Below are 14,807 nucleotides of genomic sequence, written 5' to 3' on the forward strand. Positions count from 1 at the left end.
GTGCCCAAGATCAGACACTGCCTTTCCCATAATATGCTCAATGAGTATTTATTTACTGGATGTACGATTAAATAACTTGAAAAGGTGGTTTCTGCAATTTCTGTTTTGGGGGTTTTTTATAGAAGTCCCGTAGAATATCTAGTTTTAAAATGTTTAAATTATAGTCCTGCAGGGTAGCTTAGTTGGTTATCCCTCTGTGTCTAGGTTGCAGGTTTGATCCCTGGTCAGGGCACATACAAGAATCAACCAAGGAATGCACAAATAAGTGGAACAACAAATCTCTCTCTCACCTCTCAAAATAAATTAATTAAATTAATAAAATGTTTAAATTATCCAACGAATAAGTGTATGTCTTTGTAAACTGGGATACTATATTGAAAAGGACTCCAAGTCTTAATATGGACCAAGAAGGAAGAAGTGCTATTTTCACTTACTGATGTTTGTCATGAGTGTTTGTGGTGGGAGTGTGTGTCTATATGTCTGTCTATGTATTGAGTGACAGAAATGAGGCCCTGTGTCTCATTAAAGTCCTTATGTCTTCAATCCTGCCATACTCCTAAGATGAATGTCCTTTTTTACTGAAAATATTGAGGCTTCCTAATTCACCATTTTATTCATCTGGAATTTCACGGGGCCCCAAATAGCCAAACAATCTTGAAAAAGAAGAACAAAGTAGGACTCACACTTCTCAATTTCAAACGTGTTACAAAGCTACAATAATCAAAACATGATACTGGCATACAGATAGACACATACATCAATGGAATAGTGTTAGGAAAGTTTCCTGGGGCCAAGAGGCTAGAGAAAGAGGCTGACAACTCCAGCATTATATTAAGAGCTTATTAAGGGAACTTACATACAAGACATATCTTGGGCAGCAGCAAGACAACATGGATATCCTCCATGCCACATGGCAGGTACTAAAGGGCATATAACACAGAGCAGTATGAATATTGGTACTGGGGTTTGACCAGCTCCAGATAAGGGGAAAATGTATTACATGCTTGTCCAGGGCAGGGCAAAGTCCTGTTCCAGGAATCAGCATGCTGGGGCATAGGGTAAAGGTTGATCACTCTCTGAGGGGATTTATGGGAAGCATTCTCTGTTCTGGCCTGGATCTAACTGGATCTAGCTAAGAGTCCACAGCTGTCACATCATGGGACAGTCTCTCCTCCACAAATAAAATTGAGAGTCCAAAAAAAAATGTCACATAACTATAAGCAATTGATTTTCAACAAGGTGCCAAAGCAATGTTGGGGGTTATAGCTGAGGGTCAGGGTTTCCTTTTGAGTTAATGAAAATACTTTAAAATTGTTTGTGTTAATTGATGCACAACTCTGACTATTCTAAAGCCATTGAATTGTATACTTTAAATGGGTGATTATATGGTACACGAAATTATACACACACACACACACACAGCTGTTTACAAAGGGATGCTATCAAGTATCAAGGAGGAATTTCAAATGCTGGCATTTGCTTTTTTCCATCTTTTGTCACTTGGCTAGGCTGTAGCTATAGCAGATAAGGGATTCTTTATGAAAACTTCTGTAGCAGAAAGAAAAATTAGTAGTGGTTTGTTACTAGTTATTGCCAAAGTGTCTCTTGAGGAACCAAATATCTTTCCTTAGGGATGCAGCTTCTTAATTTATTTGGGGATAATTTGGGATTCAAGAGAAAACAAAACTAGCTAACTGCTTTTGCTGAGAATTTGAGGGCAAGGAAGAACTGAGGAAAGAAGTGTTTCTGCAAAAAGTGGGAGGCTAGAGTGCTCTTGGACAGAAATGACTGAAAGACTCAAGAAAAGAGAAACCTACCATTCAGTTTTAAATTATCTCCAGAATCACACTCTGATGTAAGTACCCCTTCCTGTTACCTCTGGATCAGCAGTAGAACACTACTGTCTTTTCTGTGTGTATTGAAGGGTATAAGTTTAAAAAGTAGGAACTTAGCTTCACATTTAAGGTGCTGTATACTGGAGCCAAGAGAGCAGCTACCATGAACAAAGAAGAAAATGAGAATTGAGCAGAAATCAGAGCTGTCAGTGGTTCAGGGGACATAAGCCTCTGAATTCACAGTAATCTTACTAAAGGATGTGGCCAAGTGTTTGAATAGATCTGATCTATATATTAAAGGACACTGGGTTATATATGCTTGGAAAGCCAGTGTATATATATGACATATACTGCAAGGCTGGGGGTATTCAGGGTTACAGGACTTTGAAACTGGGGTTGCAGAGAATGTGGAACAATAGGAGAGAGAAGTAGAATTACTGAGACAGGTAGGAGGATTGTCTTTAACAACAAGAATGCTACCAACAGTAGTCGATCTTTATTGTGAAGGACAAGGGTGAGGCATAGTTTTATGGAGGTTGCTGCTGGCTGATTCTGGAACAAAGCCCATGAAAATTGTGATACTGACACCAGAGATTTCTTAGGAGAAGGCACAAGCAGGAGTTCTTCAAGGAAATGCTTTAGGCAGGATGGCCCACTATGGCCCTTAGAGATGCTTCAACAGCCTCTAACTTGTCACGGACGTGAATCTCCACTCACTGGATGTTGGGGGAAAGATCCAGTCACAGGTTTTCTTCAGAGTTGAGCCAGGTGTCTTTATAATTCTGCAAAGTAGAGAATTGAGCAGAAGCTGAGACTTTTTCTAAATGGGAAGAGATGTCAGTGAGAGGACAAGAAGGTACAACCGAGTGAGCACTCTGGCCCTGGTGCATCAGAAGGAGCTGTCAAATTGACAGGGATGGGGTTTGGGTTGGAAGTAGTGGTCAGAACATCTACCTAGAACCTGGTTTTCTCTTTTTTTTTTAATTGAATGTATTGGAGTGACATTGGTTAATAAAATTATATAGGTTTCAGGTATACAATTCTATAATACATCATCTGTATATTGTATTGTGTGTTCACCATCCCAAGTCAAGTCTCCTTCCGTAACCATTTATCCTCCCTTTACCCTCCTCTGCCTGCTCCCATCCCCCTTTCCCTCTGGTAATCACCATACTGTTGTCTGTCTGTGTCTAGAAGGTGTTTTTTGTTGTTGTTGTTTTGTTTAATCCCTTCACTTTTTTCTATTTTGTAACATGTGGGAATTATACTTCCCAGAGGGTAAGGGACCTGCCAAGAGGGGATCATCAGGACAGAGACCTTAGGCAAAAAAGAAAGAGGGATATCAGTGCCCTTCTCACCTGCTACTTGGAACTGATCTTTTGATTCCACCACTGGAAAATTATCAATTGGTTCCTTGTGTTTTCTGGTGCTCTCTGAAGTTGTGAAGTAGTTAGAAGAGGAAGATTTTTGCTTCCACATCTGCCACCATCTCCCCAGGCCCAGGAGCACAAGTTCCAAAAGAGTAAAGAAGAGACAGAGCCCACTGACTCCAAACATAGTCTTTAGGAAGATGGTCTTCTCAGAGGGGCGGGACAGATGACAGGTTATACTACCAAGGCAAGGCTCTCGACGACATGCAAAGGAGCTGGGCATCTTGAACCCATATAGGTGGTACTGCCCTCCCAAGGCTGCCCCTTCAAGGACCAGTCGTACCCCCAGCTGTGTCACATAGGCCCAGAGCAGCCTGGGGCTTTCCGCCCCTGAGGCATCTGTGCTGCCCTGTGTTTGTTGGATCAGGGTCTCCTCCTCCTTCTTTACTTTTCTTGAGTCTTCCCAATGCCAGATACCATGATACATGGTGAAACCCATGTAGAGGACACTGGGCACTGCCACCAAGATGACCTGGAAGGCCCAGAAGCGCAGTGGGGAGAGGGGGTGGAAGGCATCATAGCAGGCAGCCTTGCAACCTGGCTCCTGGGTGTGACACACAAATTCGCTCTGCTCATCACCATAGACTCCTGTCCCACTGGCAGCCAGCAGCACGAGGCGGAATCCCAGGAGCACAGGAAGAAGGAGGCGCCCCACAGGGGTGGAGTGCCAGCTCTCCTCAGCCACCAGCCGCCTCAGGAACCTGCCACACATCCTGTTATGAAGCAGAGGACAATGATGAGTGTAGGTGTGGTGCTCGCTGTCCTTTTGGAGGAGCTGTGGCCACCTCGTCACTCCTAATCCAAAGATGGGTAAGGCAAGCCTTCTTGCTCCTCTCCAAGGATCTGGTTGATCAAATACTAAGACTCTGGTTTTCTTATTTATTGAGTTAATGGACTCATCTATGTAAAATAATAATAGTAAGTATGGGTATGACTCTCTTCCATCCTCCTCTGTCCCCTGGTGCAGTGGAGAGGAACTCTCAGTGTTGGTTAGAGACCAGGGTCTGTCTTTATCTCTCTTTCCCTCCTTCCCTCTCACCCTAAATAGGCTGACTAGTAAGAGACCAGTGTCCTCTGAAAACTGATCTATCCCCAGGTGATGGCTGCCAGATTTGGTGCTACTGTCAGCATCAACTGAACAAAATTAGTGCTTACCTTGGGACAAATTTGCATTCTCTTGTTGTCTGCTTCTCTCTGGCTCCATGCCCTCAGGTGCTCACAGGTGTGTTGGGCTGCCCTCTTTCCCATTACAAAGTAAAACTGAGATGTGGTTAGGTTAGGGGGCTCCATGGGGACTAAGTGAAGAGAGTGAGCATCAAGGTTTGCTTTAGACTAATGTTCTTTAGACATAGGAAAGGAGAATGTGGTGTGGTTTTTGTTTTTTGTTTTTTAAGAAAACAGCTGAATCTACTAGTTAAATATAATGGGGTTGGGGTTTGAGGTCAAAGCCAGAACAGATTGGAAAAAAAATGTAAATTTGACTCTCTTTTGCCATTGTTCCTTGGGTTCATATCTCCCTCACAATGAGAGGTGGCCATGGTCAGTAACAGCTTTCAGCAATTCCTCAATTCTTGAACAAAATGTTACATACTACCAGGCCAGTTTGTCATCTTTACTTTTGTTCCAATTAGCAGCCTTTCTCAATGCCCAGTTATTATTTCTAACCATCACCATGAAGCCCAAACTCTTACACCTGGTCCCCCTCACTCCTAGAAGACCATGCAAACTTTTTATTCTACAGAGGAAATAGAGACTCTTGGTGTGAAACCTTGAAGCTACTACTTCTCTTATCTTCATAGTCACTTCCTTCTATAGCAGTGGTTCTCAACCTTCCTAATGCCGCAACTCTTTAATACTGTTCCTTATATTGTGGTGACCCCCAACCATAAAATGATTTTCGTTGCTACTTCATAACTGTAATTTTGCTACTGTTATGAATCGCCATCGGAAATATGTGTTTTCTGATGGTCTTAGGCAACCCCTGTGTAAGGGTCATTCAACCCCCAAAGGGGTCGCGACCCACAGGTTGAGAACCGCTGTTCAATAGCATCTTAGAAAAAGAAGCAGCCCTACCCTTGTCCAAGGCTACTTTCCTTTCCAAATCTATGTCCTTGGGTCTCTCCTTTCTGGTTTCTTCAAGGATTTGATCTCTAAATTATCTTTCCTATAATTCAGACCACCTTATTTTCTCTCTGATTATGAACTTGCTTAGGTTTCTCCCTCTTAACTCTAATAATAGTAACCTAATTCTTATATTAATATTGGAAGTAAATGAAACATGCTTAGCCTTGTATCAGCTTCCCAATTATAATACCCACAAAGATGCACAAAACAATTTTAAATGGGCATTAGAGTCAAATTATATATAACAACAGGCTACATGCCAAAAACTTAGGCAGAATGGTCACTTCTATGCAATTGGAAGAGACAAATTAAAAGCTTCCAAAGATTTCAAGTTGACCAGAAAAAAAATATGTCTCCATCCACCAACTGTGAGAAACTGTATTTTGAGCCATTAGGAATCAAAAGTTTGAACCTCTGCTCACTCCTCCATCATATTGTGAAGATTCAAAAGTATATCAGGCTGCCCTGGCCGGTTTGGCTCAGCGGTTGGAGCGTCCGCCTGTGATCCGGAGAGGCCCGGGTTCGGTTCCCGCTAAGGGCATGTGCCTCGGTTGCAGTTTGTCCCCGGCCCTGGTTGGTCGTGCGGGTGGCAGCCACTCGATGTGTCCCTTTCACATCAATGTTTCCCTCTCTCTCTCTTTTTCTCTCTCCCTCCCACTCTGTCTGTGCAAAAAATGGAAAAATGTCCTCAGATGAGGATAAAAATAAATAAATAAATAAATAAATAAATAAATAAATAAATAAATAAATAAAGTATATCAGGCCACTAAAAATTCTCTATAATATTGGGTTAAGATTTTTAGAAGAAACTAATTTTCAGTCTCTAGAAAGATGCAAAATTATCCTTATGAATAGAGATGGAAAATTGAAGATAGAGATTTATCTCCTCTCAAGACTCTTCAAAAATGAGAGTAAAGGGATCCTTAAATTTATAAACCCACCAGGAGTAGAGTAGGAGAAAGATCATCAGTGGCACAGCTAAACTCTACAGATTCTGAGGGAAATCAAATTGTGGTGCTAAAAGCACACTGGGTAATTCTTCAGAATTCAGGAGAAGAGGCTGACTAGTTGAAAATAATAAAAGGTAAATAGATAAACAAAATCTGTTCTCTACCTTGAAAATTAAGACAATAAAACGAAATCACTAGCTTACGTAATGGATGAAAAAGCACTTAGTGAAGTGCCTGGGAGGTGGGGGGGAGGGAGGGGTAACAGTTTTTCTCCAGTCCATGGGCCGCTCCAACCGATGAGCCAAACTGGCCAGGGCAACAGTTTCTCAATCAATGTTTAATAAAATTTTGTTTGGAGAGATATTGAACTCCATAGAGACCAAAAGGAAGGTCAAGTTCCAATGCAGGTTCTGGGTTTCTCAACCTTGGCACTACTGACAGTTGGGGCCTGATAATTTTTGTTGGGGGGCAGAGGGGCTGCTGTCCTGTGTGTTGTAAGATGTTTAGCAGCATTCCTAACCTCTGCCCACTAGGTGCCAGTAACACCTTCCCTCCCACCCACAAACGTCTCTAGATGTTGCTAATTGTCCCCTGAGGTCAAACTCACTCTGGTTGAGAACCACTGCTTTGGGGTAGCACCGGTCCGCCACCTCTCTACTCCTAGCTTCAGTCACCAGCTCGGTAAAGGAAGATGTCTGTACCAGAGCATCTCTAAGGGCCTGTATTGGGTGGGACATGATAATCTACCCATTTCCAGGCTGGTTGGGAATCCTCCCTCAACCAGCTCCATCTGTGAGGATGCCTGCAACCCTTCCCTGCCTCATAAGTCTAGGGGTTCCCTGTCCTGGGGAGGCAGCCTGGGGCTCTGAGGGTTTAGCCTGGCTCCCCTGGAGAGTTATCAGACTAAATTCTAACTTGGTGAATTCTCAAGTCTTGCTCTCAGCCTCCTCATTTCCAAGTGCAGGCCCAGCACCCTCTATAGACTTCTGGCACATTCCCAGCAGAACTGCAATTTAACACAGGGCAGGCCTGGCAAATGTTAAGTGTTGGGAATTTGAAGTTTCCAGAGGCCCTGTCTCTGGTTCTTCTCTGTGTGTCCCGTGCCCACCCCAGACCCATAACCAGACACCCAAATGTCCTTTGAGGCTCTGGGAACTGAACTGGGGTCTCCAGAGCTCACCACAGTGCTTTAGAGGATTGGAAGGGAGAGCAGAAAAAGGAGGACAGAGGACTTACCTGAGAACCCCTTGGTTTAGAACCCCCACATCTAATTCTGAGTCTCCTTCCTGTCCTTTGCCCCATGGCTGTTATCACCAAAACAACACATTCCACACACATTCTGGGGCTTCACGTTCAGACAAAATTGTGTTCCATATCCCAAAGTTTGCAGACCAAACCAGGTTTCCTATAGGCCAGAGCCAAAACACAGTCCTCCCTCCCCCCTCATCCCCTGCTTTCCTGGGACTCTGTGATCGTGCCCCTCCCCCTGCATCCCCCCCCCCCCCCCCGCCCCGTCTCATTCTCTGATACCTACATTCTCCTCCTATAAACATGTCTGCAGCTTTGCCCACAGGGACCAGAGCCCCCAGGCTGAACTTTAAGACCTAGGGAGCTGAGGGCTTAGCATTGCTGACAAAATTCAGCTCAAGGGACACCGTTCTGTTTCTAAGACTGGAGAAATAGTTTGCAGATAAACCTGTCTGGGAGATAATTGCTTAGATCTGAGTCCTGTTAAGATTTTAGTTGGTGGAGTAATATCTGTGAGCTCAATTGTTAGGAGAGGGAGGAATGCCCAGAGCTTGAGGGGATTTTCAAATATGGAAATATATTTTTTAAATTCCATCACGAATTTGGTAAGAATTTTTGTAAGCATCTCTATTCTTTTGGAGAAAAATTTCAGGATTCAATTGGTGGCAGAATCCATCTCAGACAGTCAAGGTGTGAATGAAGGATGTCCACCGAGGATAGTATTGGACCCAGCTCACTGCTCCCATCTCACCCCACCTGACCTGGAAAACGTGCTAGATTCTTCTAGTCTTCTAGGTCCATGTGAAGCAGAACTGGCATCACCAAGTATGCAGAATCCCAGGCCACATCCCCAGCTTAGCTAATCAAATCTGAATGTTAATAATATCCCTGGGTCATTGGTGTGCACATTCGAGATGGAAAAGACACTATAGAGCCCCAGGCAGCCCCCAGCACTGTGCTAGCCTAGCTGCCCCCTGCTTCAGCATGAGCACTCACCTGGCAGCTCTGAACAGAAGCACGAACAGGAGAGAGAAGCAGCCTCCAGCTGGAGCCTGCAGGGTCCCTGCTCACCCCCAGGCCCTGCCTCCTGCCACCGCCCACTTCTCCTCCTCCCCTCTTCATTCCTGGCAGCCTTAGTGAAGGGTAAAAGAATTGCAGCTGGAGGAGCAGGCAAGCCCTGCTGTTAAAGAATGGGCTGTGGAGAATAACCTTCTGTTGTTGAGGGTGAAAGTACGTGTCCTAAGTGAACTGAAACAGAATTTTCAGATGGTCAGAAAAGGAGCAATGATTTCAGCATGTTTCCAACATGCGAGCTTGCCGGCAACAATAGTTAGATTTTCCTTAAGTTTATCTCAGGATGTCCTCTCCTCTTGGCTGAGAAAACTAACACAAGCTTCCCCCCACAACAGCCATCTGCTCCATGTCCCCTCAACAACCCTGGGAGGCCAGGTCCTCTCCACCAGGCCCAATGAGAACTGTGACACCTGCCCCCACACTCATTCCTGCCCCCATTGCTAGAGCCAAGATCCCCTTCAAAAAATGGGAAGGGACAAAGCTAGGAGAGCAGGTGGGTGGGAGAGAACTTACAAGTGCAGAGTGAGGGATCTGTTTACTCTGTGGCAGTTCCCAGAGCCAACATTGCACTCTTCAAGGAGGACAGTTGGAGGGAACCTCCGTTCCAGATTCTGCCCCTGAGGATATTTGGGGCATCATTTTACTGTTTTGTAGCATTTACTATTGTTATGGAAAAGTCTAAGTCCTGGATAGTCTTCATCATTTAAGTGATTTGATCTTTTTGACAGTTTGTCAAATGGATTCTTTTTTTTTTTTAATCTTTGAGTCCTGTTCACTTCTCCAGGGATTCTATTCTATTAAGCACAACATAAAATAACCTCACACTGGCTCCCTCCTGGGCATGCTCACATCTGGGCCACAGACAGTTATGCATCCTTAGGGCCCACAAACTGTGGGCAGGCAGGCCTATTCCAACGCAGCCACATCTCCCTCCGTTTGTTTGCTGGATATCCTACCTTTTGCCGTTTTGATTTCTAAAGCAGAAGTCAATAGGCACATTGGAACTCCTCTCACTAGGCTTGAGCTGCAGGAGGCAGCACCCTCATTCCTTTCTCTTGGGGAGAACTAACAGCACATCTCTTTCCAAAGTTATCCTCTCTCCCAAGTTAATGCTCTTGCTCTCTAATTTTCAACAACTCTGCCATTTTATACAACTTTGATGTGGGTATAGCATTTAAGAGTGACATAACTGTTTTTGTTTGTTTTTCCTTTGGAAGCGTGCATCTCAAACTAACAAATCACTTTAGAATGTTATATGTGTTGTATAGTCTAAAACATTGCGTCTCAAAATCCCAGTCAAGCCCTGGCCAGTTTGGCTCAGCAGTTAGAGCGTTGGCCTGTGGACCAGAGAGTCTCAGGTTTGGTTCCCGCTAGGGGCGTGTACCTCAGTTGCAGTTTGTCCACGCCCCGTTGGGGTCGTGTGGGTGGCAACCACTCGATGTGTCTCTCTCACATCGATTGATGTTTCTCTCTCTCTCTCCCTTCTTTCTCTCTCTCCCACTCTATCTGAAGATAAAAGCAAAAATGTCCTGGGGTGAGGATAAAAAAAAAATCCCAGTCAAGCCCTGGCTCGTGTTGCTCAGCGGTTAGAGTGTCCGCCCATGCACCAAAGGATTATGGGTTCAATTCCTGATCAAGGACAGTACCTGGGTTACAGGTTCGATCCCCAGCCCTGGTCGTAGGTGTGGGAGGCAACTGATTAATGTGTCTCTCTCACATCAATGTTTCTCTGTCTCTCTTTCCACCTCCTTCCCTCCCATCCACTCTCTCTAAAAATCAATAGAAAAAATAGTCTCCAGTGAGGATTAACAACAACAAAAATCCCAATCAAAATTTCCAATTTAATATTTTGTTACACTAACATATTTATCCAGTGCTTAATAAATAAGGGAAAGTCTAAGTGTCTATGGTTATTAACTCGCTTATCTCTCATAACCACCTTTTAATGTAAGTACAAAGGAGAGAAGTAAGGAATAGAGAAGTCGACCATCTAATGAGTGGATAAATTGAAATTTGAACCAGCAATCTGATTGCAGATGGTAAACTCTAAATACTACTATACTGTTAGCTTCCCCATTATCCAAATTGCCAGCCTTTAAAGAACTTTTTATTGTAAACCCATTGTAATTTCATACCCTCAAGAAAATACAAATTCTCTGCCTACATGTTCCACATTTTAATGACTAATTCCACTGTCCATCCTGGATTCTAACCAAAAAATTTGGATGCCATTACTGACATCTTCTTCACTACCTCATCTCATCGATCTATCAATTGTACAGCTACTGTCCTTTGTATTTAGAAGGTACCTTAGTTCAAGGCTGAATTAATGAAACATCATCCTAGTGTCTCTGCTTCTAGGCTTGTCCACCTCTAATTCATTCTTTGCAATTTGAAAAGAATATTTAATTCAATTCTTATTTAGATTTCCCAACATGTTTACCAGAGTCTTTGCTCAGTGCTGCTCCTTGAATTCCATACCTTTCTTCTGGATTATTGTCTTCTTTTTTGTTTTTTTAACCATTGACACCTATTTTATATGTTTAGTAGTGTTAAGTATATTCACATTGTTGTGCATCAGATCTCCACATGTCCTCCATCTCTCAAAAGTGAAACTTTGTACCCACTTCTCTTTCCCCTTAACCCTCAGAAACTAGTATTCTTCTTTTGTTTCTATGAAGTTGACTGTTCAGATACTTCATATCAGTAGAATCATAAGGCATTTGTTCTTCTGTGACTGGCTTATTTTACTTAGCATAATATCTTCAAGGTTCATTCATGTTCTGGCATCTATCAGAACCTTACTTTTTTTAAGGTCAAATAATATTCCATTGTATGTATATACATGTGCATGTACCATGTGTTGTTTATCCATCCATCCACTGGTGGACATTTAGGTTGCTTTCACTTCTTGGATATTGTGAAAAATCCTGCTATTTGCACGGGTGTGCTAAGTTTTCTTCTTCTTGGAGTACAATCTTCAGTAGTGCCTCTAAAAGGGAACTGTTAGGGACAAACTCTTGATCTTTACATTTTTATCCTCAACTTTGAATTGTTATTTAGTTGGGCATAGAACTCTAGAATGACAGTCATTTTCCCTCCGGACTTTAAAGATATTATTCATAATAAAGACCATATATAAAAGACTTACAGCCAACATCATACTCAATGGGCAAAAACTAAAAGCATTTCCCTTAAGAACAGGAACAAGACAAGGATTCCCACTTCTGCCACTTTTATTTAACATAGTACGGAAGTCCTAGCCACAGCAATCAGACAGGAAGAAAAAATAAAAGGGATCTGAATTGGAAAGGAAACTGTCATTATTCACAGGTGACATGATACTATACATTGGAAACCCCCAAAACTCCATCAAAAATTTACTAGACTTAATAAATGAATTTGGCAAAGTAGCAGGATACAAAATTAACATCAAGAAATCAATGGCATTCTTATACACCAATGATGAACTCACAGAAAGAGAAACTAAAAAAAAATCCCATTTACCATTGCAGCAAAAAAAATTAAGATACCTAGGAATAAACTTAACCAAAAATAAAGGACCTATTCATGGAAAACTGATGGTCATTGAAAAAAGAAATAGGGGAAGAAATAAAAAAGTGGAAGCACATACCTTGCTCATGGATTGAAAGAATTAACATCATTAAAATGTCCATACTACCCAAGCAATCTATACATTCAATGCAATCCCCATTAAAATACCAATGACATACTTCACAGAACTAGAACAAATACATCAAAAGTTCATATGAGATATACATAGAAAACCCTAAAGACTACATGAAAAATTTACTAGACTTAATAAATGAATTTGGCAAAGTAGCAGGATACAAAACTAACGTCAAGAAATCAATGGCATTCTTATACACCAATGATGAACTCACAGAAAGAGAAACTGAAAAAACAATCCCATTTACCATCACGGCAAAAAAATTAAGATACCTAGGAATAAACTTAACCAAAGAAGTAAAGGACCTATTTGCAGAAAACTACAGGACATTGAAAAAAGAAATAGAGGAAGATATAAAAAAGTGGAAGCACATACCTTGTTCATAAATTGGAAACATTAACATCATTAAAATGTCCATATTACCCAAAGCAATCTATAGATTCAATGCAATCCCCATCAAAATACCAATGATATACTTTACAGAACTAGAACAAATAATTCAAAAGTTCATAGAAAACCAAAAAAGACCCCGAATGGCCACAGCAATCTTGAAAAAGAAGAACAAAGTAGGTGGGATCACAATACCAGATATCAGGTTATACTACAAAGCGACTGTAATCAAAACAGCCTGGTATTGCACAAGAATAGGCATATAGACCAGTGGAACAGAACAGAGAACCCAGAAATGAACCCAAGACATTATGCTCAATTAATATTTGACAAAAAAGGCAAGAGCATATAGTCAAGTAAAGACAGCCTCTTTAATAAATGGTGTTGGGAAAATGGGACAACTACATGCAAAAAAAAAAATGAAACTAGACCACCAACTTACACCATACACAAAAATAAACGCAAAATGGATAAAAGACTTAAATGTGACCCATGAATCCATAAAAATACTAGAAGAAAATGTAGGCAACAAAATTTTGGGCATCATACACAGCAGAATTTTCACTGGTATATCACCTAAGGCAACAGAAACAAAGGAGAAAATGAACACATGGGACTACATCAAACTCACAAGCTTCTGCACAGCAAAAGAAACCACCACCAAAATACAAAGGTAAGCCACCGTATGGGAGGACATAATTGCCAATGATATATCAAATAAGGGGTTAATTTAAAAAAATATTTAGAGTACTCATACAACTCAACAAAAGGAAGACAACAAACCCAATTAAAAAATGGGCAGAGGAGCTGAATAGACACCTCTCCAAATAGGACATACAAATGGCTAAGAGACAATGAAGAAATGCTCAACATCACTAATCATCAGAGAGATGCAAATTAAAACAACAATGAGTTATCACCTCACACTTGTCAGAATGGCCTTCATCAACAAGTCATCAAACAAGTGTTGGCGAGGGTGTGGAGAAAAGGGGACCCTAGTACACTGCTGGTGGGAATGCAGACTGGTGCAGCTACTATGGAAAACACTATGGTGTTACCTCCAAAAATTAAAAATTGAACTTCCATTTGACCCAGTGATCCCACTTCCAGGAATATACCCTAAGAATCCTGAAACACCAATCAGAAAGAATATATTTACCCCCATGTTCATAGCAGCACTATTTACAATAGCTAAGATCTGGAAACAGCCCAAGTGTCCATCAGTAGACGAATGGATAAAAAAGCAGTGGTACATGTACACAATGGAGTACTATGCAGCTGTAAGGAAGAAAGATCTCTTATCCTTTGAAACAACATGGAAGGACTTGGAGAGTATTATCCTAAGCGAAATAAGCCAAACAGAGAAAGACAAGTATCATATGATCTCACTTACTTGTGGAATATAATGAACATAACAGTCTGAGGAATGGTTTAGTCCCAGATGTGGAAGTGGGGTACAGACTGACAATCTCCAGAAGAGGGCTGGTGGGGGAGAGACAAACCACAGAACTTATATGCTTGTATGCATGAACATGGACAACAAAGCTGGGGACAAGGCGGGGAGGGAGAGGGAGAGAGAATCATTGGGGGGGGGGGGAGAAACATCTGTAACAAAAATAAATTAATTAATTTTAAAAAAGAATAAAGGTATTATTTAATTGAATTCTATCTGGGTTTGTAAGTCTGATTTACAATCCTTTTATGCAAGTGCCAGCAGACTCTAAGAATATGGTTATAAATACAGTTGATGGAATCATTGAGTATATATTAGCAAATATCATAATCATCATGTTTGTGAAACTGCTAAAAAAAAAAAAAAATAGAGAGCAATTAATGATCTTGTGTTCTTTACCAATGCTTGTTGGTTTAGTTGTGGAAGAGTTTTGCTAGGATTTACTAACCTGATAACTCCAATGCAAGATTTTCTTGAAACAAAAGAAATGCTACTATGTGTTCAATGATCAAAGAAGCCAAAATTTGAAGTGTGATTTATAGTTCCTCACTAATAACACACTGTAGATAAACAAAGTAAATTTGAAGTTCCAAAGAAAAGAACTTATTTGTG

The 14,807-nt window shown here is 41.5% G+C and overlaps 1 protein-coding gene across 1 annotated transcript; it reads right to left on the minus strand.

Annotated features, from left to right (window-relative positions):
• Window positions 1–2,564: 2,564 nt before the first annotated feature.
• LOC118642734 (gap junction gamma-3 protein-like) lies at window positions 2,565–3,977 on the minus strand. Its single transcript, XM_036280667.1, has 2 exons — window positions 3,194–3,977; window positions 2,565–2,617 (listed from the first exon to the last, which is right to left on the minus strand). Exons 1-2 carry the CDS (start codon window positions 3,975–3,977, stop codon window positions 2,610–2,612), a joined length of 792 nt encoding a protein of 263 aa, XP_036136560.1. The 3' UTR covers window positions 2,565–2,609.
• Between the last annotated feature and the right edge of the window lie 10,830 nt (window positions 3,978–14,807).

The sequence above is a fragment of the Molossus molossus genome, unplaced genomic scaffold (genome assembly GCF_014108415.1).
Source record: "Molossus molossus isolate mMolMol1 unplaced genomic scaffold, mMolMol1.p scaffold_m16_p_3, whole genome shotgun sequence".
Taxonomy (NCBI): Eukaryota; Metazoa; Chordata; class Mammalia; order Chiroptera; family Molossidae; genus Molossus; species Molossus molossus.